A 22,269-nucleotide genomic window follows, 5' to 3' on the forward strand; every position below is an offset into this window, starting at 1 on the left:
ATTATTTATGGAACCTGCAAAATGGAACACACAAATAAAATTAAATCGGTTATTTGCTAGTATCGGTCTCAAAACGAATAAATGTAATTACGTTGGTTATTCCATTTATTCCAAGAAACGTCTCCATTTGGCCAGCACACGATAACTCTTCGCTGTCTTCACCTGGAATTATAAATAATAATAATAAGAAGAAGTTATATCAGCTTCTGCATAAATCAATACCTTTGACAAACAAATTTTATGACAGCAATATTTTGATTTAGTTAATAACTAGATAATCGACAAAAAAGTAAGCCATTCAATTGTATTATTCAGAATCCCTTTTATACTGCAGTACAGAAACGTAATTACTTACCTACCTTCTGAGATATTAACTAGATTAGTGTCAGATGTTAGATAACTCTGCAGCTTAATGGATAATGTCCATTAGTTGGAAGGACCCGAAATCGAATGGCGTCAAGTCTAGAAGGTGAAGGACGTTTATACGAGAGTTTCCAGTGAATATTGGTTAGCCAGTCTCAAACGGAAGTGGATAAGTTTTTAGCTTCTAAAAAAGTGTTTCATACCACAAAGACAGACAAACCGGCCAACAAAAAGTTCACCATGCAACTGACAAACATAGCGGACTATGCAAAATATCATGATAGGATGGTAATCTTAAACTGTCCTACCAGAGTATTACTTAGGTTTCTGTAAAGTTAAGTTACTTCGGCCGTGATTGACCACTGAATCCATCACTGTAATTGGAAGATGGCGTGAATTAGTCCAACTGGCTTTAGTACGTTTAGTCCGAAAGAAGAGGAAACAGACAAATAGATAGATAGAGAGAGAGAGAAAAAGAGAGAGAGAGAGAGAGAGGGGTGATTTTATAATCTATGTATGATCTACGAATCAATACTTAGATTATTATTTTATTATTTGACACCCCCAGGGATTCCAAGGACTCATCGAAGGAGGGCATCTGCTCTACAACTCTGTCTCCACTAATCAATCCACTAGCTGACCGCAACTACACTAATGCCATCTACTGCCGACCGCCACCACTAGTATTTCCACAGGCACTCACAAAAATCCATGTCCACGGTGCGATTCGAATCCGCAGCCTTTGGCTGGAGAGCGGATACGCTAATCACTTGGCCAGCCGGCCTGGCTGGCCGAGTGGTTAGCTATATTATATTATATTTATACTATTTTACAATATTTATATATTTATAGCTATATTTATACTATATTGCTCATTTATGTAAAATGTAAATACAACATATTTCAAACAGGAAAAATTAAGTTTTTTTGCGGTTATTTACCTGCAGTACTAAAATTTATCTGTAAGTTTCATATTTTCAGATTCACTCACCAACAGCAGAAGATCTGACAGCAAACTTCGTCGCAGTTGCATTCTGTCCAAATAATTTTTCAAGTTGATTCTGTATAGCTTGGACTACAGGAAGTGGCATTTCCAGTGAAGTTATTTCATGCATTATCCTATGGGATGAAAAGACATTTCTCTGACGAAAAGGAGTCGTTAGCCGGGCATTCATTTAATACTAGAAAGTAGTTGCTGCCGCATCTGTTACAATCAGTATCGTTGACAGGGTATAGCATAGAGGCAGCCTGAATCACGGCGGGGCTTAATAAAGGCGCTCGTTCAGCCATATTGCGGTAGGCGCCGTCGCTACGCTAACAATTCCTGTTAACGTAGCAAGTGCGGAAAGAAGTTTTTCCAAGCTTAAACTGATTAAAAATTATTTGCGAATAGAAATGACCCAAGAGAGATTGGTTGGTCTAGCGACTATATCGACAGAGGCGAACGTAGCTTATAATTTAAATGTAGAACAGTTTATAAACAGTTTTATTGTGCGATATCCCCGTAGAGCAAACATTTAATCAATATTATTATCTAATCGTTTTGCATTAATGTTTCTCTTGTAATAAAAACAAAACAGCAATTGGAGATTTTCTTATATTTTTGTCTTATAATCCATCAGGGACGATATCTAATTGTTTGCCTCAATCCGATCTGGCGATGGCCCTGGTTACAATGCCAATCATTCACACCGGAAAATATTTGTTAACATAAAGGTGTTCTCTTACGCCTTTAAAAAAGGTGGGGGGGTCCCCAAAGTATTCTATCAGTTTTTCATGGCATTATTATTTACATTTGTAGAATTGACTTCTAGCAGAATATGGAAAAATGCGTTATATTTGATTTTGATAGTTTTACATAATTTCATATTAAACGTGAAACCATCTCATTAGTTTGTCAAAGACACAGATGTATTTCAGGTTAGAATCCTTGCTTTTATCTCAATTGCTAATGACATTTATCTTGAAAATATTACTTACGAACATTATTTTCCAACGAATAAAAGTAAAATGTCGATTTTATAAAACAACATACCTTTCTGAAGCATCTTTTGGATTGCCTGATGTTTTTCCCCTGAAAGACAAGAAATGACCAAGTTAGTCAGTAAACATATCACCTAATAAGATATGAAATTATAGTATGATCAAATGTGTGCTGTCTAAATTCTCAATGCTAGAGACTTGAAACTAAGAAACGCAGTTAATAAGTAACCTACACTGATGTCGGAGGAACTGCTTTATGCGAAACTGCTGCTTTCAGGAGACAATTCTCTAATCAATTATGTTTCGTTATTCTGCACGTATTGCAATGACTTCTAAAATGTTTTGGAATTTATTGAATGCACTACAAATAAAAGATCTGCTGTCCAACTTACCAGACAACATTTTCAACTTCTGAGATTATATCTTTCATGTCCTTTGCAAACATCTCATACGCTGCGGTGGTAACAACAAATCCCTTAGGGACTGTGAACTGCAGAAGAAAAATTCAGGTAAAAATTAGAGTCAATTTATTCAGTTTTTGATTTGCTCGTCATATATTTTCACCATAACTTTGAAAAGCTGATGTTACCACAAGAACTATTTAATAAATAAGAATGAGCTTATACGCACATAATTGTCCAGGTGACAGATTTCTGACAACTTTGCCAAGGAAGCCCCCTTGCCACCTGAAAGTTCTTGGGATTGACATCGGGGATCAGTAAATTTCACGACCAAAGGTGATGTTGATGATAATGAATCTGAAAACATAAAAATTCTTTTTATAATTTATGTTTAAAACAATTTGCTTTGTTTTTTATCAGATTAACTGGTTATTTTATATTTAATAAACGGCATTTTTGTATATTTTTGTGTTTGATAAATCGCTACTGTAATTACAATACGGCGAAAATATTACGGGAGTTGAGTTCAGTACAAGTATGTTGAACTCTTTTCAAAAGGCTGAATCATTCTTCAAAAATGATACATAGCTTCAATAGTAACGTCAGATGGATTCATTTGTAATAATATTTTAATTTCTTCAAGACCGAACATGGCTGAGATTCCAAACAAAGTGTGCTAGAGTATCTAAGACATTGTGTAAGGAGAAAAAGAGACAGATATTTTCCAACCTGTTTATTTGGCACATCAAGGACTTATTCAAGGAAAAGCGATGTGGGACAATATTTATTTAAAAAAATTAAAAAGAACAAGCAGCTTATATGTGGTACTAAAATCAAATGCAAGTCAAGAGGGAATTAGAAAATGTTTGTGAGAACTGCCTCGTAATATTTACCCAAACGGTCATATATAAGGGCAAAAGTATTAAAATCATATGCTAATGACATATCTAAAATAAAGATTGAGGTACTTTCGCAAGTGCAAGTAGCGATTCAAGCATTATACCTCATAAGTCACCTCATATATATATATAAGCGGAAATATGTTTCATTGTAAAAATTTGTGAGGTGTTGCGGAAGAGTTCATTTCCTCAACATACCTGTTATTTGTAGGTTTTTGTGAATAAGACTCCTTTTCGCACAATAGCTGATGTTACTATAAAAAATAAGAAAATATAGTACTTAAAATGTGGACATAATTTTGTTTAATTTTCTTTGAATGCACTCCTTAAGATTTTTTTTTACAGAAACAAAGTTCATATAAATCTTGAAATGCCAAGTGAAATAATTCTTAACCAGAGGGTTGCATATTATTTCCAGAAAGCGCGGATTAGCAATGGAAAAATAATTATTTATAGAGGCATTTAAATTAGGAATTAGTAAATATGAAAAAAATTGAATAAGAATAAAATTTTGGCATTTATTTTATCTCTATTCATCTCGCTCAACTCAGCCTTTCCACCTCTTTTCTAATCTCCACCCCCCCCCCCTCTCTCTCTCTCTCTCTCTTTCTCTGCAGCTCTGCAGTTCAGACAGTCTAAGGACGAAAACAAACGAGACATTCTCACAAGACTCCACGTCTGAGACAAAAGTATAAGAATCAGTACTACCGGTATAAAGGATAGATAACTGCTGCGACATTTCACTTCGGCCTAATCAACGGAATAGACGCTGGAGACCTGTTGGCGATCGGGTGCCGATTCTTCTTCCTTGTCTTTGCAAGCATCAATTCTTTCGAAATGCCTTTCAGAGACACCTGTGACTGAGTTTTCTGCTTATAACTGATTCTGATTCTTACCTGAATGATTCTTATCCGATTCTTACCTGAACAAGGGGTAGCAGGCAAACGAGATGCACCGATATCCTTATCATATAGCTACTACATTAATGTGAAGAACAAGTAAACGTGATGAGGGAAGCGATGTCAGACAGAAGTGTTGTCAGGAAAAAGTTATCAACATGAAATCATCCATAAAATCATCTTACAAGTCAGAAATCACTTCCATATGCGCAGAATTCTGTTACAGCTGAGTGAAAACAGAGAAATCAGGTTGACCCTGTTTGGCCGAGGTACGGAACCCAACATTCATGGATTATTTCCCGCTGATAACTTTTGACAGACATTTCTGTCCGCCATTGCCGCTTACTAATATCTTCAAACACTCCAAAGCTGGAGTTGCAGACAAATCTGTAATGCTTTCTGTTTTTTCTACTGCTTATCAGATATATCACATCTGATATGCATATATGATATCTTTGAGAATCTCGATGGGATGTTACAATTATTTTCGAGAAATAAGCTGTGAACAAAGAACGGACCGCATGCAGACAGCACAATTTGTGAGACTTCAGGCTAAAGCCCTCAAACACATCAACTAGAGTTTCGCTGGAAACAAAACTGATCAAAAGCAGCTAACAAATTGAGTTTGTAATTCTTCCATTTTTAAAAAAAACTTTCTGGATTCCCATCTTTTTCGGAATAAATATGATTACTCACTTCTTATATTGTTCAACAACAGAAAACAAATATAATAAAATAATTAAGCACTATATACATAACTAATTAAGTACCGAGAATCCGGTATAGGTATACCGAGATAGGTCAACTCTAACGATAGGCCATATCGTAATGGCCATTCAGTTAGGCTTAGCGAAACGAATACCCGGAGGAGTTTCTCGCCAAATAATTGAAATAACACACTTCTGATCGTTTAACAACGAATATCTGTCATAAAACCAAAGTGTAGATTGTTTAAAAATAATCACCAAAACACGTCAACAAATGCAATGTACGCTAACAAAATACAAGCTGTATCAACAAGTACAATATACGATACCTCCCAGTTATTTTATTTGACACTAATCTGTGTTTTCTTCACAAGGTCAGAGAAATTTAGTTTTCTGGATTACTGAATGGGATTTACATAAAAAGAAGACATATTAGCAAGCATAAGCACATACAACATATATTTGGTAACTATAAAGCTGGAACATATTAATATAAATATGTTATGCGCCACTATTTATGTCTTTTGATTTTTTCAATTAACAGCAAATTAAGAATTCGGAGTTTCGATGAAGTGGTGCATCTTAAAATACACGCATAATAAATGGCAATTTTTAAAAATGTTTTACGTGACAGTTGTATGACGTTATACTGTATTCCAAATGGTTTCTTCTCTCATAACTCATGTGGAAGGTGGGATGTCTTAATAATTACACCTTAATGATGCTCGCTGATTGCACTAAAATGAATATGGATCCTAAATAGTGGGAATGTATATAAGTTTAAATTTAAATACGCATACGTGATATGTATTGGCTCGAAATTATATTTACTAACTTATAAATAAAATATTTTATTTTAGGCTTATTAAAGTTGTTTATGAATGAAAATATTCAGTCTTTACTGTAAAAAAGTCTCTCTACTTACCCTTCTATCATCACTCCTTGACCAGTAAGCGAATTTAATTGGAGTGTAACCTGGTTCACACTCTGCTGAAATGCTTCGTCACTTTTCGCCTCGGGAATTGAAGTGAAACGTTTAGCAGTCATTTCGTAAGATCTGCTTCCTTGAAAAGAAAAAAGTGAGTTGAACAAAATATTCTGCGGAATTCTGGTTGCTTAACCTCAAAGGCATTTTAAAACATCTCATAATCAGCTAAATAAATATATTTCATGATAACCAGTGTGTCTGTTAAATAACAAGACAGATTTTTTCGGACTTACATCATTTTAACTTCTTGTGCTCTTTTCAAAGAGCAAGCGATTAAAACGATATACTTGCACTCTTTCCAAAGAGCACGTGCGCATTGCGATAGCTTCATTAGTTCTAGCAGCGATGCTCTTTCAGTGGAATGATGTTGTGCTTCGTGTCAATATCGTACTATTTCAGAGAAAATCGCGACTAGTGATGAACTATGGTGGTTCCAATACTACCCGGAAACAAAGCGGAGCATGGAATGGCGATCGCCGACGTCTCCACCACAACAGCTCTTGAGATAAAACAATGCCGATTGTCTTCTTCGGCATTCATGGAAGGGTCCATAACACCCACCGTATTAGCAGGATTTGGTAAGGGCAAGCTTCCTTTTTTGTAATCGAAAACGAAATTGAAAGGACGCCGGTTTGACTTAGTGATGGCCATCCAGATGAGTGCGACCACAGACATCAACGCTATACTTGTAGTCGCCTACTACAGGTGTATCGAATATCTGCATGAATGATGTTTGAATTAACCGGAGGTTTATAATTGAAAGCAGATGATTTATCTTCCTGTAGTTAATGTTTATTTTAGTAAGAATTTTGTTGTATTATAATATTTAACGGGCAGCTAACATTGTTAGCTGCCCGTTACAATTTGTAGCAATTTGTAACACTGTTATAAATTGTAACGCTGTTACAATTTGTACGTAATGGGCTGTATGACTCGCGTCGAAGTTCTGTTAGAAAATTACTTATATCAACCACGCTTTTAAAAGATAACAAGGAAAAGTACTCTAAATCAGATTAAAAAACAAGTCGTTTATAACTTTGTAATGTGGTTCTGTATAAAATCTAACACATGAAATTTTATAAAAATCTGACAGCTTTACCCGCCCAGAAGGAACTTTTAAAATCCGTAAATTCTCTGTTCTTCTCAGTTGTTTTCCAAGTGCATTTGCGAATGGGATAAATGCAACTGTCGGACTGTAAGACGGATCCAAATTTCAGACTGAAAATAAAAATGAGAAAAATTGTTCCCATAAAAATTAGCGAACGACAGTAATTTCCACTAAACGATTTCAAAACAATCAATCATCGGTAAATTCTAGATTCTCTTGGTAAATTATAAATAACACATCACTTCTTTTAGAGAATTTTTCATCTGCGCAAATGCTATGAATGTTCCGAGAAAATTAAAAAAAAAAAAACACTGATTTATTTCTAAATTATGCTAGGACCTGTTGGAACATGTGCATTGGGTTAAAGTTACGTTTCTGTCGCTGTTTATTTTGTATCTCATGCAAATATCTGACTTTGTACTAAGTACCTCCTTATAAAGATATAGGGATGTATTCCACTTCATTCAGTGAACCGCATTAATTAATGAAAAACTACTAGCAAAATACACATTGACTAGTTTATACTAGTCAAAATCACGTGATTCAGTTCACGAATGCGACAGTAGTAGAGAATAACATTCGATTGATTAACGCATAAATTCGATAAAAAGCTATTATAGTGATTATAAAATCTAAACATAATTAACCTTAATGACTGTTTTAATGCACGTTGATTATTTACCTTGTTTGCATTGATATTCTAGTAGTGTACAAAAGAAATGGTATCTTTTAAGCTTAAAAAAAAAAAACCTGTAGTTCCCGTTCTCCTTTAATTCCGTTTTAATCCACAATAATCATTATTGTAATGCTGCCAAAATAAGTAATCTTGATGTTACTGATATCATTTCCTATTATATCATCCGATAGTCTCTTCTCAGTAAGAAATTTTCGCAAATGAAAGAAAGAAAACTTTATAAAACTGAAGTAGTTCTGAAATGCGTACATAAGATAAATAAAATGTTTTAACTGATCCCATCACTTGAATCAGCCTATCAACAAGTCATGAAATAATACGAACCTCAGGCATGTTAAGTCTACTAATGTTTAGAAAAAGTGAAATCGTTTCAAGATGGACTGTGAGAAATTAGATTCTGTACAGATAACTGTAACATCTGAATGTAATTCATTCAGGCGGGTTAAAATATAATAAGTTCGGACTCATCTACAAAGTTTTCGTTTCCTTTATTATGCTCATAACGCTATATATATATAGTATAATTCAACTGCTTACCTCTTAACCAGTCGAGGGAGGCTTAGTTCGCCAATATGAACAACGCTGCCATTCTGCAAGCACAAATATAATAATGAATTAGCAAATGTCAATATCATTTCGGCGAATGAACGCTATTTCAGTTCATACATACATAGTTTATATATATTTCACAAGTATCCTAAATTATTGGATGACGGCCACATTTTTAAAATATTAAACAATAAAAGCAATCAAGATGTTTTATCTAGATCACATGGCACTGCTTCGCTAAATGAAGACGATCATGATCCAACAAATTATAACATTAACGCAATTCCATATAGAGCTTCAAAAATCTGCAACGTGCACTTTCACATTTGTAATAAAATGCTATCATTATTGTTATTAGCTACGTTTATTGACGCTATCACATATCCCTTTGAAATTCAGGTTTTTTGGTAGTGTTAGGAACTTTATTCAAAATTCTATATCTAATCATATATAACAAAGCATCAATATTTATGAAACTACAAGCTAAACAACGTACTTACCTTGAAAAATCCATAAATTTCTTTAAAATGACCTCCGTCCAGGTAATTTGAAATACCTGTGGAATACAGAGGTCGGGCTTGTTTTAATGAATATTAAAATATATATTAAAAATATTAATTTTTAAAACATTAAAAATATTTAATGAATATATATATATATATATATATAAAGAAGCTGAATTAAAAACACAAAACCAATAGAGAGAGACTGACCCAGAAAACGAACTCGTGTTCCCCAGAGATAAATCTCGTGTTCCTCGTTGTCCACGCTCACGGTACCCATAAACATCCCTGCCTGCTCATATCCATTCAGCGCCTTCATAAATCTATAACAAAAGAGCAGCTTTTATTATTGATTTAATGTAATTACATGCCAATGTAATAAATTATAGACAAAATCATGGAGTTACCCTACACTCTGCGGAACCAGGATTAAGAAGGGAGTTTTAAATTGGCAATGGATTTCCAATGTTCAAAAATAATAGGAAGTGAATATAGAATTAATAAAGTAGCAGTTTCTACCATTCACAAAATCTGCACACATAAATACTTGCCCTCAGTGACTGAAGCAGAGGAGTACGTGCAGGCCTTATTAATTCGCCGTGATCAATAATAAGAGTTTATCCATTCTAAGGCAGTATGGGTTGAAGAAATACCATTAAGATATTTCATACTATCTAAGAATTACATTCGTAATCCTTAATTTTTTTGTGTTTACTCGCCTTTTCGGAAAAGGTTTAAGCATCCATTCGTTTTTTTTTTTCCTGTTCTTCCCTTTACGTATATTAAAAATTCCTTTCAGGCTGGACGAAATGTAATTGGCATCCAGAATCTGTTTCAAATTAAGTCGAGCTATTTTACTTTTTGTTTATTGTTCTATTTTGAAGCATTCGTTTTGTTTCTAAAAGATTTGAAGTGATGTTTTGAAATGCACGAAATAAATAAAGTGTGATCATATAACAAAGTATGGAAATGATTCTAGACAGTAAAACGGTGCAGTCACAATACGGTCTTATTTAATGTCGTATTCATTTTCACAGCGGCAACGAGATCCGTTTGGTTTTATTTTACTGAAGACGGTTTATTGTCAATCGAAACATTTTGGAACATTTCAAATCGTTTCACAAAGTATTGCGCTGCGTGACAATGCCCTTCCCAACATTAAATTTCATATTATCAGTCCATAAATTTAGAAGTCCATAAACTTCATATTTTGGTTCTTCACGTTGTACTTGCTCGAGCTAGTGAAAAATACTTTGTAAGTTCGTCACTTTGACAGAAATCAAGAGATGTAGGAGATGTGTATATTGTGACCTGCTGCTAGAAAAAGAGATTTCTTGGAGGCATTAAAAAGGGCAGCAAAACTGATCAAAACCAGGGGAACAACATTGAAAAATAATTCACTTGTGTAAGTGTAAATCTTATTGTAATTAAAAAAAAAATTAAAGTTTTTACGGATTCTCCTTCACGAGAAAGTCAAAACAAAGAAACTAATTACGACTGAACAAGAAGTCAAACTTGTTCTATGTGTAAGATGGTCTTTTTACATGAGTACTACTGGTAGAATAATGGAGTTGTGATTAACAGAATTCATTACTCACTGCGAAAGAGGAGGAAAACACCCCTCCCATTTCTCTTCAGCCATGGCTTCACTTAGAAGAGTGGAGTCAATATCAGTGGTGTAGTCAAAAATGGTGCAGGATACAGTCCAGCTAGGTAAAAAATAAAAAAATATTTGAAAATCTGATTTTTTTTCTCTGCATAGTTAAAGCTTGGTTCGTTGTAGTTTGTTTCTTAAAATAATGTTATCCTTAATTACTGAATTTCTTAAATAGTATTAAACTTTAAAAAAGTAGCCAAATTAAATTTAACTCGCTTTTTTTAAAAATAACATAAAAATCAAAAAGCCATTTTACCATAGCAAAGAATTAAATATTTACATGATAGCCAGTTTAACGTGAACGTAGTTCTGAGTGTCATCTTTTCTTCCATCGATTATTTCTCTACAACAAAAAAAAATTATTTTTATAACTCTTCAGTTGCTAAAGAGAAACAAAAATTTTAATTAATATATTCAGCATAAATTACAGCGGACAAAATCATACTTCTTGTTGAATATCAAAGATTTCTTGAATTTTAATATAAAAATAAATTTATTGTTATTTCAGCATCAAACTATTTTCTTTCCATCCATCTGCAGACTTGAACTGACAGATGATCTTTCCTAACTCAACCCTAAAACCAGCCTCTAGACTGACATCAGGTTAAGAGACCTTATAACACTTTTACACTTTTTGTCCATCTACAACCAGTACTTTTGAAACTAATCACTGCAGTACTCAATAAGGGTATTATATCCAGCATATTAAAAAAAAAAAAAAACGCTACAGAAAAAAATATACTTTAAAAATTCAATAAACACTCAAAAGACTACTGTATGGTAAGTTCGTAAGATTATTTCACGTTCATAATGTTTCTGTTAGCTCAAACAGCACTTTTTCACTGTGTAGGGAAGCATCTAAATCATCGCTTGTATCCGTAGAGGTATTTGTACCGTGAAGGCAATTCAAGATTATTAATTTATCTTTTTCTTGATTACTGCATGATATTACCGTGAAACATCACACTGATCAGAATCGGCTAAAGTTCCAACCTCTTCATGGTATTCATTCATAATCATTACAACTGTTCTGCAAATGAATGCAACTTCAGTTAGTGCAGAGATTACAATTTAATCTACTTTTATTCTTTCACTTCGAAAGATGATGAAATTAGATGTTAATTTTGTATCGCTAATAATAATCCTCTGTATTAGAGAAAGGTTGTTGGAAGTACTTCCACCAACCTTTCTCTAATCCAGAGTAATTTAATAATAAGGTGGGATACCAACTGGTATAGGAAACTATGACTTCTGCATTACTTCAACCTTGGTATCACCTCTGGGTCTGGCTCCCGCTGAGGAGAGCTCAATAAAGGTCGAAACCGGTCTGGGAGTGACCTTTCCCACAATGCATAGCATTATACATGTCCGCAAGGAGATGTCTTTCCATTCTGGGAGATACTAGGGCAAGTGATGTGAAGTCATACCACCTTTACCACGAGTTGTCCCAGTCTTGAAAATACTTCAGGAGCAAACTTTGTATGCTTATACTTCGATAAAGTATTAAACCAAGTATATAATTTCTTGGTATCTTTAGTTTAATAACCTTCTGTATTTAGAGGTCCTTAAAGCCCACAGCCCAAACCTGTCGAAACTAGTTTCCATAACTATAATATTAGGATAAAGTGGTTATACTTCTAACTAAATACATATTCCTATATGTAAGTTGCATATGCTATCTCCGGTTTGTCTATTTTGATGGATGAAAAGCCCTGCCACTTGCTTGCAAGAAATACTAACTTGCTTTTACTTGAAAAGCCATTATAAAGGTTCTTTGCGTTCTAGACGGAATTCGAACCGATCTTTCCAAACAATCAAATGACTCTGTGAAATATACCGAGCTACGGAGTCTCTGTGGATTACTACAGTTAATATCTAAAACATTTCATTACTACCAAATGTTCCTGATTTAGATAGATTTCAATTCATTAATGTAAAAATTTCAATAATCATATACCAAGTGTCCTAATGATACTGAGTTAAAATATAATGAATATAAGAGAAAAATACCATATCTGTCTAAACAAGTGGGCATTAATATTTGAGAATTCGCCTCACGCTTAATTGTTCTATATATACGACACACACACACACACACACACACACACACACACACACACACACACACACACACACACACACACTGCATTTGACATTCGTCTTTAGATAATTCTAAATTTTTTAGCATTTAAGTTGCAAATTAGATACTTCCGAAAACTAAGAGGAGAGGACTTATGTTAGACTTATGCACTTATGTTTCCATCCTACTTTTCATGCGAAATATAAACTTTTATTTTGGATACTTTATTATTATTATTATTATTATTATTATTATTATTATTATTATTATTATTATTATTATTATTATGAGCATTAAAAACCTGAAACACTAACAAAGAATCACTTCAACATCACCTATCGAAACAACAGAGGCACATATCGTATAACACGACCTACAACAACTCTCTACATCCTTCAACAACTCATACAGTTCCTTTGTGAGATCACAAAAATACCAATGCAACTGAACAACCTAACAAGAAATTTAAAAAAAAATAGATAACTACAGAACAATAAAAAACGAACTCTGGAAAATATACCATTAACACTAATATACACATCACAAATCACCAGCATCTTCCTAAATCCCATGCATAAACAGTAACAACAACATATAGTGAAGACTAAATCCCACTCTCTTCATAAAAGCTAACCCAAGATTCGAAGCAGGTGAGATTAACTTGCCTCACTCATCTACACGTAATCCTTATAATCAAAGAATGCAGATTATGTAACAAAACAGTCAGTAAAGTATATAACAATAAAGAAGATACTGAACATACTGATTATTATGTGATAATATCAATAATATAATATTACTATGTAACATGAAAAAATAATGTAATAAATTATTCTTATTATTAAAAATTATGTAAATAATGAGTTACATTGTATGTTTGTGAAACTTAGGAAATATAATATTTTGATTGCATATGTCTAAATACTGTTGTATAATCAAACTTTCTCAAACTTTGAAAAAATATAGTAAACTACAACATGTAATAGTATAAAACTTGTGTAACTCTGAACTATGTACTTGTAAATTATTACTCTAATTGTTATTTTAAAAAATAGCAAAAAAAAAACTATGTTATCATCATTATTATTGATATCCCATTATATGTAGCACTTAGTGCTGAACCTTGTAAAATAATATACCGAATATTACTTAAGATGATCATTGTATATATGTAAATATTTCAGAGATCAATAAAAAAATTAAAATAATTATTTTAAAAAATAATAATAAATAAAAACATATTATTATTATTATTATATAAGATGCCTCCATGGAGTCAAAAGACTCATCGCAGGAGACCCAACATTGATATAATAACCGTTATTCACACAATACCTGTCATACTTCCCCTTAAACTCATTCACAGATGAAGCATTCACCACCACCTCTGGTGGTGGTGAATGCTTCATCTGGGCCACGTTAAACTGGCAGCCATTTAGTTTAGCCCAAACCGTCAGCCTATTTAAGTCATCCTGCAAGATATCCAACGCCTTCCACCCATTTACAACGATCCTAGCAAAAAATCTAGTCCTAACACCCTTCTTAACCACACTCTTACACAATCTCCAGGGATGACCCCCTCGTTCTCTCCTTTCCTTCACTGGTCTTAAAAAGGTTATCAGTATCAATCCTATAAAACCCTTTTAATAATTTATGTGCCTCTATCATACTCCTCTTCTTCGTCTATCAACTAGTTTTTGAAGCCCACAGACCTTCAATCTATCTTCGTAGGAGACATCCCACAGGTCTGCAACAATTTTCGTAACCCGCCTCTGAATCCTTTCCACCATTTCCACATCACCAAGAAATCCAGGTGACCAGATCTGTGCACAATAGTCCAAATGAGGTCTTATTAATGCTTTATAAAGGGGGACAATCACTTTCTTATCCCTGCTTGTCAGTGTGTTCCTCAATAACCATGTAAACTGATGTGAAGTTTTCGTAATCTTTGCAATATGCCCTCGAAACTTAAGTTCCGCAATAACTCCCAAGTCCCTAGCCTCATCAACTTCCTGCAGTTATGTTCCATCAATATAATAAACAACATGTGATCTCATCCTTCCGAAGTGCATCACCTTACACTTGGCCACGTTAAACTGGCAGCCATTTAGTTTAGCCCAAACCGTCAGCCTATTTAAGTCATCCTGCAAGATATCCACATCATGTGATTAACTATCGCTCTTCCCAGTTTTGCATCATCAGCAAACAAGTGGATATCTCCTTTCAAATTATTCCCAATATCATTGATGTACAAATTATACAATAGAGGACCAAGCACTGAGCCCCGAGGCACACCACTAGTCACCTGCCTTCTACTGGACTCCGCTCCACCATAAACCACTCTTTGATATCTATCCACTAGCCACCCCCTCTAATCCAAATCACTAGCCTCGGATCCATACTCATTGCTCCAATTTATGCAACAGAGTTCCATGTGTAATCTTGTCAAATGCCTTTGCAAAGTCCAAGAAGATCACTGAAAAAGGATTTCCTTTATCCAACTCCATTGTTACTTCATTATAGAAAGTGAGCAAATTGCTAAGGCAAGATCTATTCTTCACAAAACCATGTTTCCCCTTATCAAGTATCATATTGCTGTCCACCCAGTCCTGAATTCTAATTTTTATCAATTTCTCCAGAACCTTGACCACCACTCCCGATATACTGATTGGTATGTAATTTGCTTCCTCAGTTCTGGAGCCCCCCCCCCACCCCTTATGTAGTGGAATAATTTTCCCCTCTTTCCACTCAATTGGGACTTAACCAGAACCGAGGCTTAAATTAAAGCCAAGTTAGAGGGGGTGCTAATTCTTTTGAGCATTCCCTTAAAACATGGGTCGATATGCCATCTAACCCAATGGTAGAGTTAGCATGAAGGTTCTGTGATATACTAAGCACCTCAAATTCTTCTATCACTAGAATCTCATCAGTGACACTTCCAGCACTGCAATATCACAACCAAGATGGTACACTTTTGCAAAATGATCACTAAGCAACTCAGCTATTTGATTAGCTTCTGTAATTTCCTTACCATCAACACTTTTCGAAGTCATCCTTTCCTCCTTTTACTTTCCACATAACGAAAGAACTCCTTAGGATTTTTTGGACACATCAGCTAGCTTCCTCTCATAATTATCTTTGGCCTTCCTCACCATTCAGGTTACCCTTCTTTCCTGTATCTTGCACTGCTCATGGGAATGTTCATCACCTTTTTCTTTATACCACAACTTTCTCTTTATCTGCAACTCTCGCTTAATAATATTATTCATCCATCTTAATAATACCTGATTCCTCCTCCTGACTCTGGGAATACAGTCAGATACAGCTTTAATTAAATACTTCTTGATAATCTCCCATGCACCATCAACATCTCTCCCCTTTAAATTTTCATACCACAACACTTTTGAAAGCTGGCTTCTCATCTTGTCATAACCTTGTCATCAACCCTCTCATCTTGTCATACGATAATCACCAGCCATGTAATTCCACATATAATCCTTCTTAACAGAATATTCAGCACATAATACAATCTCCCAAGTCAAGACCACATGATCATTTTCCCCAAGTGGAGACAGTTATCTAAATTACTTACTGATATGTTCTCCGATGCTAGGACCAGACTCATAAAAATTACCTAAAATAAAATTTTCGATCTCAAAAGGTATGCATCATACTTTTATCCCCAACAAGAGAGGCTCTTGCCGTGAATAAAGTAAAACTATTTTTCGTATATTTTTGGGTACACGTTCAACGAAGATAAATGAAAGGTTTTGTATTTTTGAATATAAAAATATAAGGCATGTATTATTAAATTGTATTAGAGGAGTAGAGGAAGCCAGATAGGAAGCCTGCGGATAGAAAGTTTTGAAATGGGAACACATTTTGAAATATGTTCAAAGGACATATTTCAAAATGATAAATGCAACAGAAAAGTGCTACAATAGTAAGAACAGAATTTGAAATAAAAGTAAGGAGTTATCCAATCCCCTATATAAAGCGTTCATTAAGCCACATTCGAACTACTGTGCACAGATTTGGTCTGCAAGATTTCCAGGAGATGAGCATGCCTTGGATCAAGTTCAGAGGAGATAAAACGGCAAAATCTAGAAAATTTATGCAATATTCGTTACGATGACAGATTAACTGCATGTTATTTGAAAATATCTGGAATAATCAGGAATATTTTTCCAAGGATTTGAAGAAGGAGAAAGGAATAAGGATGAGATCATTGCTGAAAATGTAAAGGTGTTGTGCATAAGGGACTAAAGCAAAACTTTTTTGCGTGGAGAGTGCTTGATCAGCGGAGTGTTTAGCCGGATGAGGTTGTGAGTGCGCAGACACTCACTGAGCTTAAGGAAAGCTTTGGTAGATATCGTGCATGTTAGATTGCTTCCTACCACTTACCTCCACGATTAGTCTAACTCCAGAAGTTCTTTACTAAATAATAATAATAATAATAATAATAATAATAATAATAATAATAATAATAATAATAATAATAATTTTCTTCATACATCACATGTTTCCAGAAAGTGAAGAAAATACTCCGAAAGTGAAGCAGATATTACGCTGCCTCCTGATTACTATGAACCTTCAGTAATGTGACTTACCTCAACATCCCATTGAAGAACAATCGCCATCTTTTCATTGGACTGAGGCACTGAAACTTAAGACCTTTTGCTGAGAATGAGGGTGGCTGAGTATCTGCGGAGGCTTTAGCACTATCTGGTAATTCGTAAGACTTTCCGTTTGCCAGAGTTAACCGAAGCCATGCCTCCACTTCCCCGTGACCTCTTCGTGATATCTGAGCAACCAGGTATTCTTTCTTTGAATTCATTCCATAGAAGTAGACCTCATCGACGCCCTGAAAAAAAAAATCAAAGAAGTAAACCTTCTAATAGGGATGCTTAGGTAATGTGCTCCTGATCATTCACTCCCTAACAGCGCGAATTTGGCATAACAAATTGGTATTCATTTTGTTTCTTAATGTCCAAATACTAAAATAAAATAGTTTATGTTAAATATTGTGTATAAGAATTTATAAGTCCGCGCGGTCAGCTTAATGGCTATGCGCTTCGCAACCATATGCCTGGGGAAGGAGAGTTCTAGTATCGTATCGAACCTAATATATTATTAGGTTCGATTCCCGTCGACGAGAATAAGCTTAAAGATCTTTCTCAGCCAGAGCCAAGTTAGCCGGTCTTGGGCGTGGACAGCAGGGATTTTTCTCCCAGTTAATCTAGGGTTTTTCATCCCGCAAGCAGGCAAACCGTCCCCCACAGCCACAGACTCGGCGACAAGCAGGCCGGGAGTTGCACTAACAAAACTCGTATCTACGTAACACAAGGACCCTGCAATGGAAACGGGAAAAAAGCGCAGAGGAGGAAGAAGAAGAAGATTGTGTATAAGAATTTACATTAAATTTTAAATATTGATATCTGCTGAACTATTTTTAAATTATAATACTCGCAGTCGTTGAAGGTTTCTTGCTCTTGTGGTTTGTCTCACTTAGGACAGACTGGTAGATCGGCTGCGGTCTGCTGTAAGGAACATACACCTCATATAACATGACTAGAGTAATCTGATCATGTCATCAACACTAGTGTTTCCCAAACTTTCAGTACCCTCATATCCCTCATAAAATTTAGTAACCTGGCGAACATCCCTCCACCCTCTCAGACAAGGTAGTTTGGGAGAAGTTGTAATATATTATTATTCAAACACGAATAATTATAAAGGAATTCAGATTTTTTAGTTATTGAAAAATTAATTATAGAATAAACTTTTACTTATATACGACAATAACATAAAGAAGTAATCAAAATTTATAAAAAATACCTCATACCCCATAAAGACCTTTCTCGTTCCACTGGAGGTGCGGGAAAGAACTTTATAGGAGGGGGCAAGGGGTGCGCCCCCTAGCGCTCAATTAAAAAAATTGAGTGCTAGGGATCGCAGAGTGAACGTTTGTTGATAAATTTGCTCCTGTCTTATACTTATATGTAAGTAATTGTGTTGATATAATCACCTTTAAAATGTGCTCTAACCAATTGTCTCAGTAATATGAAAAACTATTAATTATCGAAATTGATTCAGTGGTTCCTGTAAACTAGTTCTTCAAAAAATTCAAGCCACGTGTTGCGTCAACCGTCATTCTCACCTTGACTTACCTATTAATCCTTCTTCAAGGTCAACAGTCGAGATATGTCCAACGCTAATTGTGAAAGCTGTAAAGGTAAGATAGATGAAAACGAAGCACTTCAATGTTTTTTGTAATGTCGCGAATATTATCATCCTGCATGTATAGGAGTAGCGGAATCTAAATTTCATAAAATGTCTAAGGACAAGAAATTAAAATGGAAATGTCAAATTTGTACTAATAGTTCTCCTAAAAATGACCTTAGTACTCAAACTAAACTAAATAGAAGCAATGATGGTTTGGATTTAACCAAGGCAGTAATCAAAGATGACGGAGAAGCTGATGTTAGGGTTTTCCTAAGAAAATTCAGGGAACAGGTTTTGGAAGACCTAAATGCCATCAAAATAGAAATTAAAGATGATAACTACGCGATAAGAAAATAAATGGAAACTCTATTTAAAGCAGAATTAAATGATCTGAAGGCATCATTGGAATATAGCTTTGCATGCATTCAAGATCTTAAGAACAAAGCAGAATTCGATGAAAAGCTATTTAATGACCTCTGCTCTAAAAACGAAACTAAAATACTAAAAGCTCAAATGAATGATCTGAAATGGGAAGTTAATGAAATTCAACAGTGCTCCAGGATGAAGAATATGGAAGTAAATGGCCTACCAGAAGCTCAGAATGAAAATTTGCATACTATTACTGAACGACTGGTAAATCTACTTGGAGTAAAAAAAGAAGGTAGCATACACGTCCACAGAATACCCACTAACAGAAAAACCGACATCAAGCCAGTTATTATTCAGTTAGAAAGCAAGATTACTAAAAATAAATGGATGATGGAGGCAAGAAAACTGAAGATTACAGCTCAACAAATTGATGAATAGTTAAAACCCGCTTCCGTCTACATAAATGAACACTTGATTAAACTTAATAAGCAACTTCTTTATGAAGCAAAACAAATGAGGGCAAGTGGTGCAGTTAAATATGTATGGGTAAGAGATGGCAAACTATTCATGAGAAAGAACGACAACACTAAAGTGATAAAAACACCGGACGAACTCAGACAAAGAAGGCAGTAAATCTAAATCTTACCTATGAATAATTGGAGCAATATAAACATAATGGATTTAGGATTTAACATGAATAATTTAGATTCTTATACACCTGTAAACTGCAAAATCTATATAATTTAACTTCTGTTAAGAAATTTTTTGATACTACTATAAATTCATCCAAGAATTTCAATATATATCACCTTAATATTAGGTCGATAAGGTCAAATTTTGATAATTTAATGTTACTTTTTACAGAGGTCCAATCATATATAGATGTACTAGTCGTAAGTGAAATATGGATCAAACAGCTTGAAGATGATCGTTATTCTCTCGCATATTACGATATGCATTATGATTATCGCGATTATAATCGTTCAGGTCGATTAATTCTATATGCTAAAAAAATATTTATAAATTTCACAGACTGGAATGAAAATTGCAAAGTGCTGAAACTGTAGTGATTTACGATACAGCAATGAATATACTTATAATTGTTATATACCGTGCATGCGATGGTCCAGTAGATATCTTTCTAACAGAGCTAAATAATGTCTTAAAAATCTTAAAATTTGACAATATCATACTAGTGGGGGATATAAATTTGGACCTTTATAAGAGTAATACTAAAACTGAAGAATATAAAAATATATTATTTACTCATGGGTTTCTTGCTTACATCGATGGCAATACGAGAGAAGTGTACAACTCGACTAGTTGCATTGATCACATATTCATAAGAAACAGAATGACCTAGGAGGTATCCACTGCAATCTACATTAGTAATATAACAGATCACCATTCCATACTTTTGAAACTATCTATACCTGGCAGTGCTAACATGAGTTGCACAGGTAGTCAGAATAAATTTGTAATTGGCACCAATTATAAAAAATTTGAAAGATACATAAAACATTATCAACTGCCACAAGCTGACATATTAGACACAAATCAGTTTCAGTTATATGATGAATTTATCAAAATGATTAAATATGCAGACAGCAAATCGCAATATCATAAAACAGTTACTACAAAAAAGGACGTTCACACACACACACATCTTACAGATGAACTAAAAAATATGATAAAGACAAAAGCGAAGCTCTATTATAAGCATAAAAAATCCATACAATTTAAATTTTGAATATGAATATAAATATTTCGTTAAACATCTAAAGGAAAAAATAAAACAGGCAAAAGAACATTCTCTGCTATCGAAATTTCTTTCTTGTTGTAATGATAAAAGTAAAGAATGAAGGTTAGTCAATATGATAATAGGTAACACAAAACAGAAAACGCGAGAATTCCCAGAGGGCAATGACATCACTGATATACTTAACAAAATGAACAACCACTTTACCAACTATGGCAGTTGTGTTTTCGACCCTGCAGAAAGAGCAAAGTATGTCAGTCACCTTCCGTGGATTAAGAATTCTATGTACCTACATGCAGTAAACGAAGATAAAATGAAGAGTGTAGTAATCGGATTAAAAAAAGGATGTGACAACATAAATGTTAAAAAGTTTAACATTATCATTGGGCATACATTACAATTCTTTACAAATATCATTAATGAATCCTTTGAACATGGTAAATTTATAGAACACCTGACGACTGCTTCCGTTGTACCGTTATTTAAAGGAGGAAATAGAAATGAAATCAAAAATTACAGACCAATATCTATAATATACACAATCTCAAAGATTATTGAAATTCTGATAAAAAAAACGCTTAAATAGCTATTTAAATACAATATCCTTTTATGCAACTAATCAATATGGGTTCAGATCCAATGCAATACTGAAAAAGCGCTATCGGAGTTTCATAAAAAAGGTCTATAGTGGAATAAATGAAGGAATGCACACGGCAGCTGTTTTTCTTGATATATCTAAAGCGTTCAACTGTGTTAATCATGACCTGTTGCTATTGAAAATGTCCAAATACGGCATTAGGGGATTTACTAATGACTGGTTCAGATCCTGTCTGAATAATAGAAAACAATATACCAACTATGATATAATTAAAAGCACAACAAACATAATAAAATACGGAGTCCCACAAGGGTCGGTACTAGGACCCATCCTATTCATAATATATGTTAATGATCTATGTAAATGCAAACTTTTTGGCACAATGATATCCTTTGCTGACGATACGGCTTTAGTTTACACCAAAACAACCCTTGAAGATCTAAAAAATCGGATTAATAGCGATATGTTAAAACTAAGTATATGGTTT

General features: G+C 34.2%; 1 protein-coding gene across 1 annotated transcript in view; it reads right to left on the bottom strand.

Moving 5' to 3' along the window:
- LOC150092879 (uncharacterized) overlaps positions 1–22,269 on the bottom strand; it is a 124,644-nt gene that overhangs the window by 96,659 nt on the left and 5,716 nt on the right. The window contains exons 3-16 of the mRNA XM_090414147.1: positions 17,442–17,695; positions 11,032–11,094; positions 10,693–10,803; positions 9,305–9,417; positions 9,092–9,147; positions 8,580–8,632; positions 7,340–7,458; positions 6,178–6,316; positions 3,845–3,900; positions 2,977–3,104; positions 2,739–2,836; positions 2,399–2,437; positions 1,355–1,482; positions 92–162 (exon numbers count right to left, since the gene is read on the bottom strand). Coding sequence (XP_090270273.1) covers positions 92–162; positions 1,355–1,482; positions 2,399–2,437; positions 2,739–2,836; positions 2,977–3,104; positions 3,845–3,900; positions 6,178–6,316; positions 7,340–7,458; positions 8,580–8,632; positions 9,092–9,147; positions 9,305–9,417; positions 10,693–10,803; positions 11,032–11,094; positions 17,442–17,695 — 1,428 coding nt within the window. The remainder of the gene's footprint in view (positions 1–91; positions 163–1,354; positions 1,483–2,398; positions 2,438–2,738; positions 2,837–2,976; positions 3,105–3,844; positions 3,901–6,177; positions 6,317–7,339; positions 7,459–8,579; positions 8,633–9,091; positions 9,148–9,304; positions 9,418–10,692; positions 10,804–11,031; positions 11,095–17,441; positions 17,696–22,269) is intronic.

This window comes from Typopeltis vanoorti, chromosome 24 (genome assembly GCF_054136105.1).
Source record: "Typopeltis vanoorti isolate ZY-2024b chromosome 24, IOZ_Tvanoo_1.0, whole genome shotgun sequence".
NCBI classification, from domain to species: Eukaryota; Metazoa; Arthropoda; class Arachnida; order Uropygi; family Thelyphonidae; genus Typopeltis; species Typopeltis vanoorti.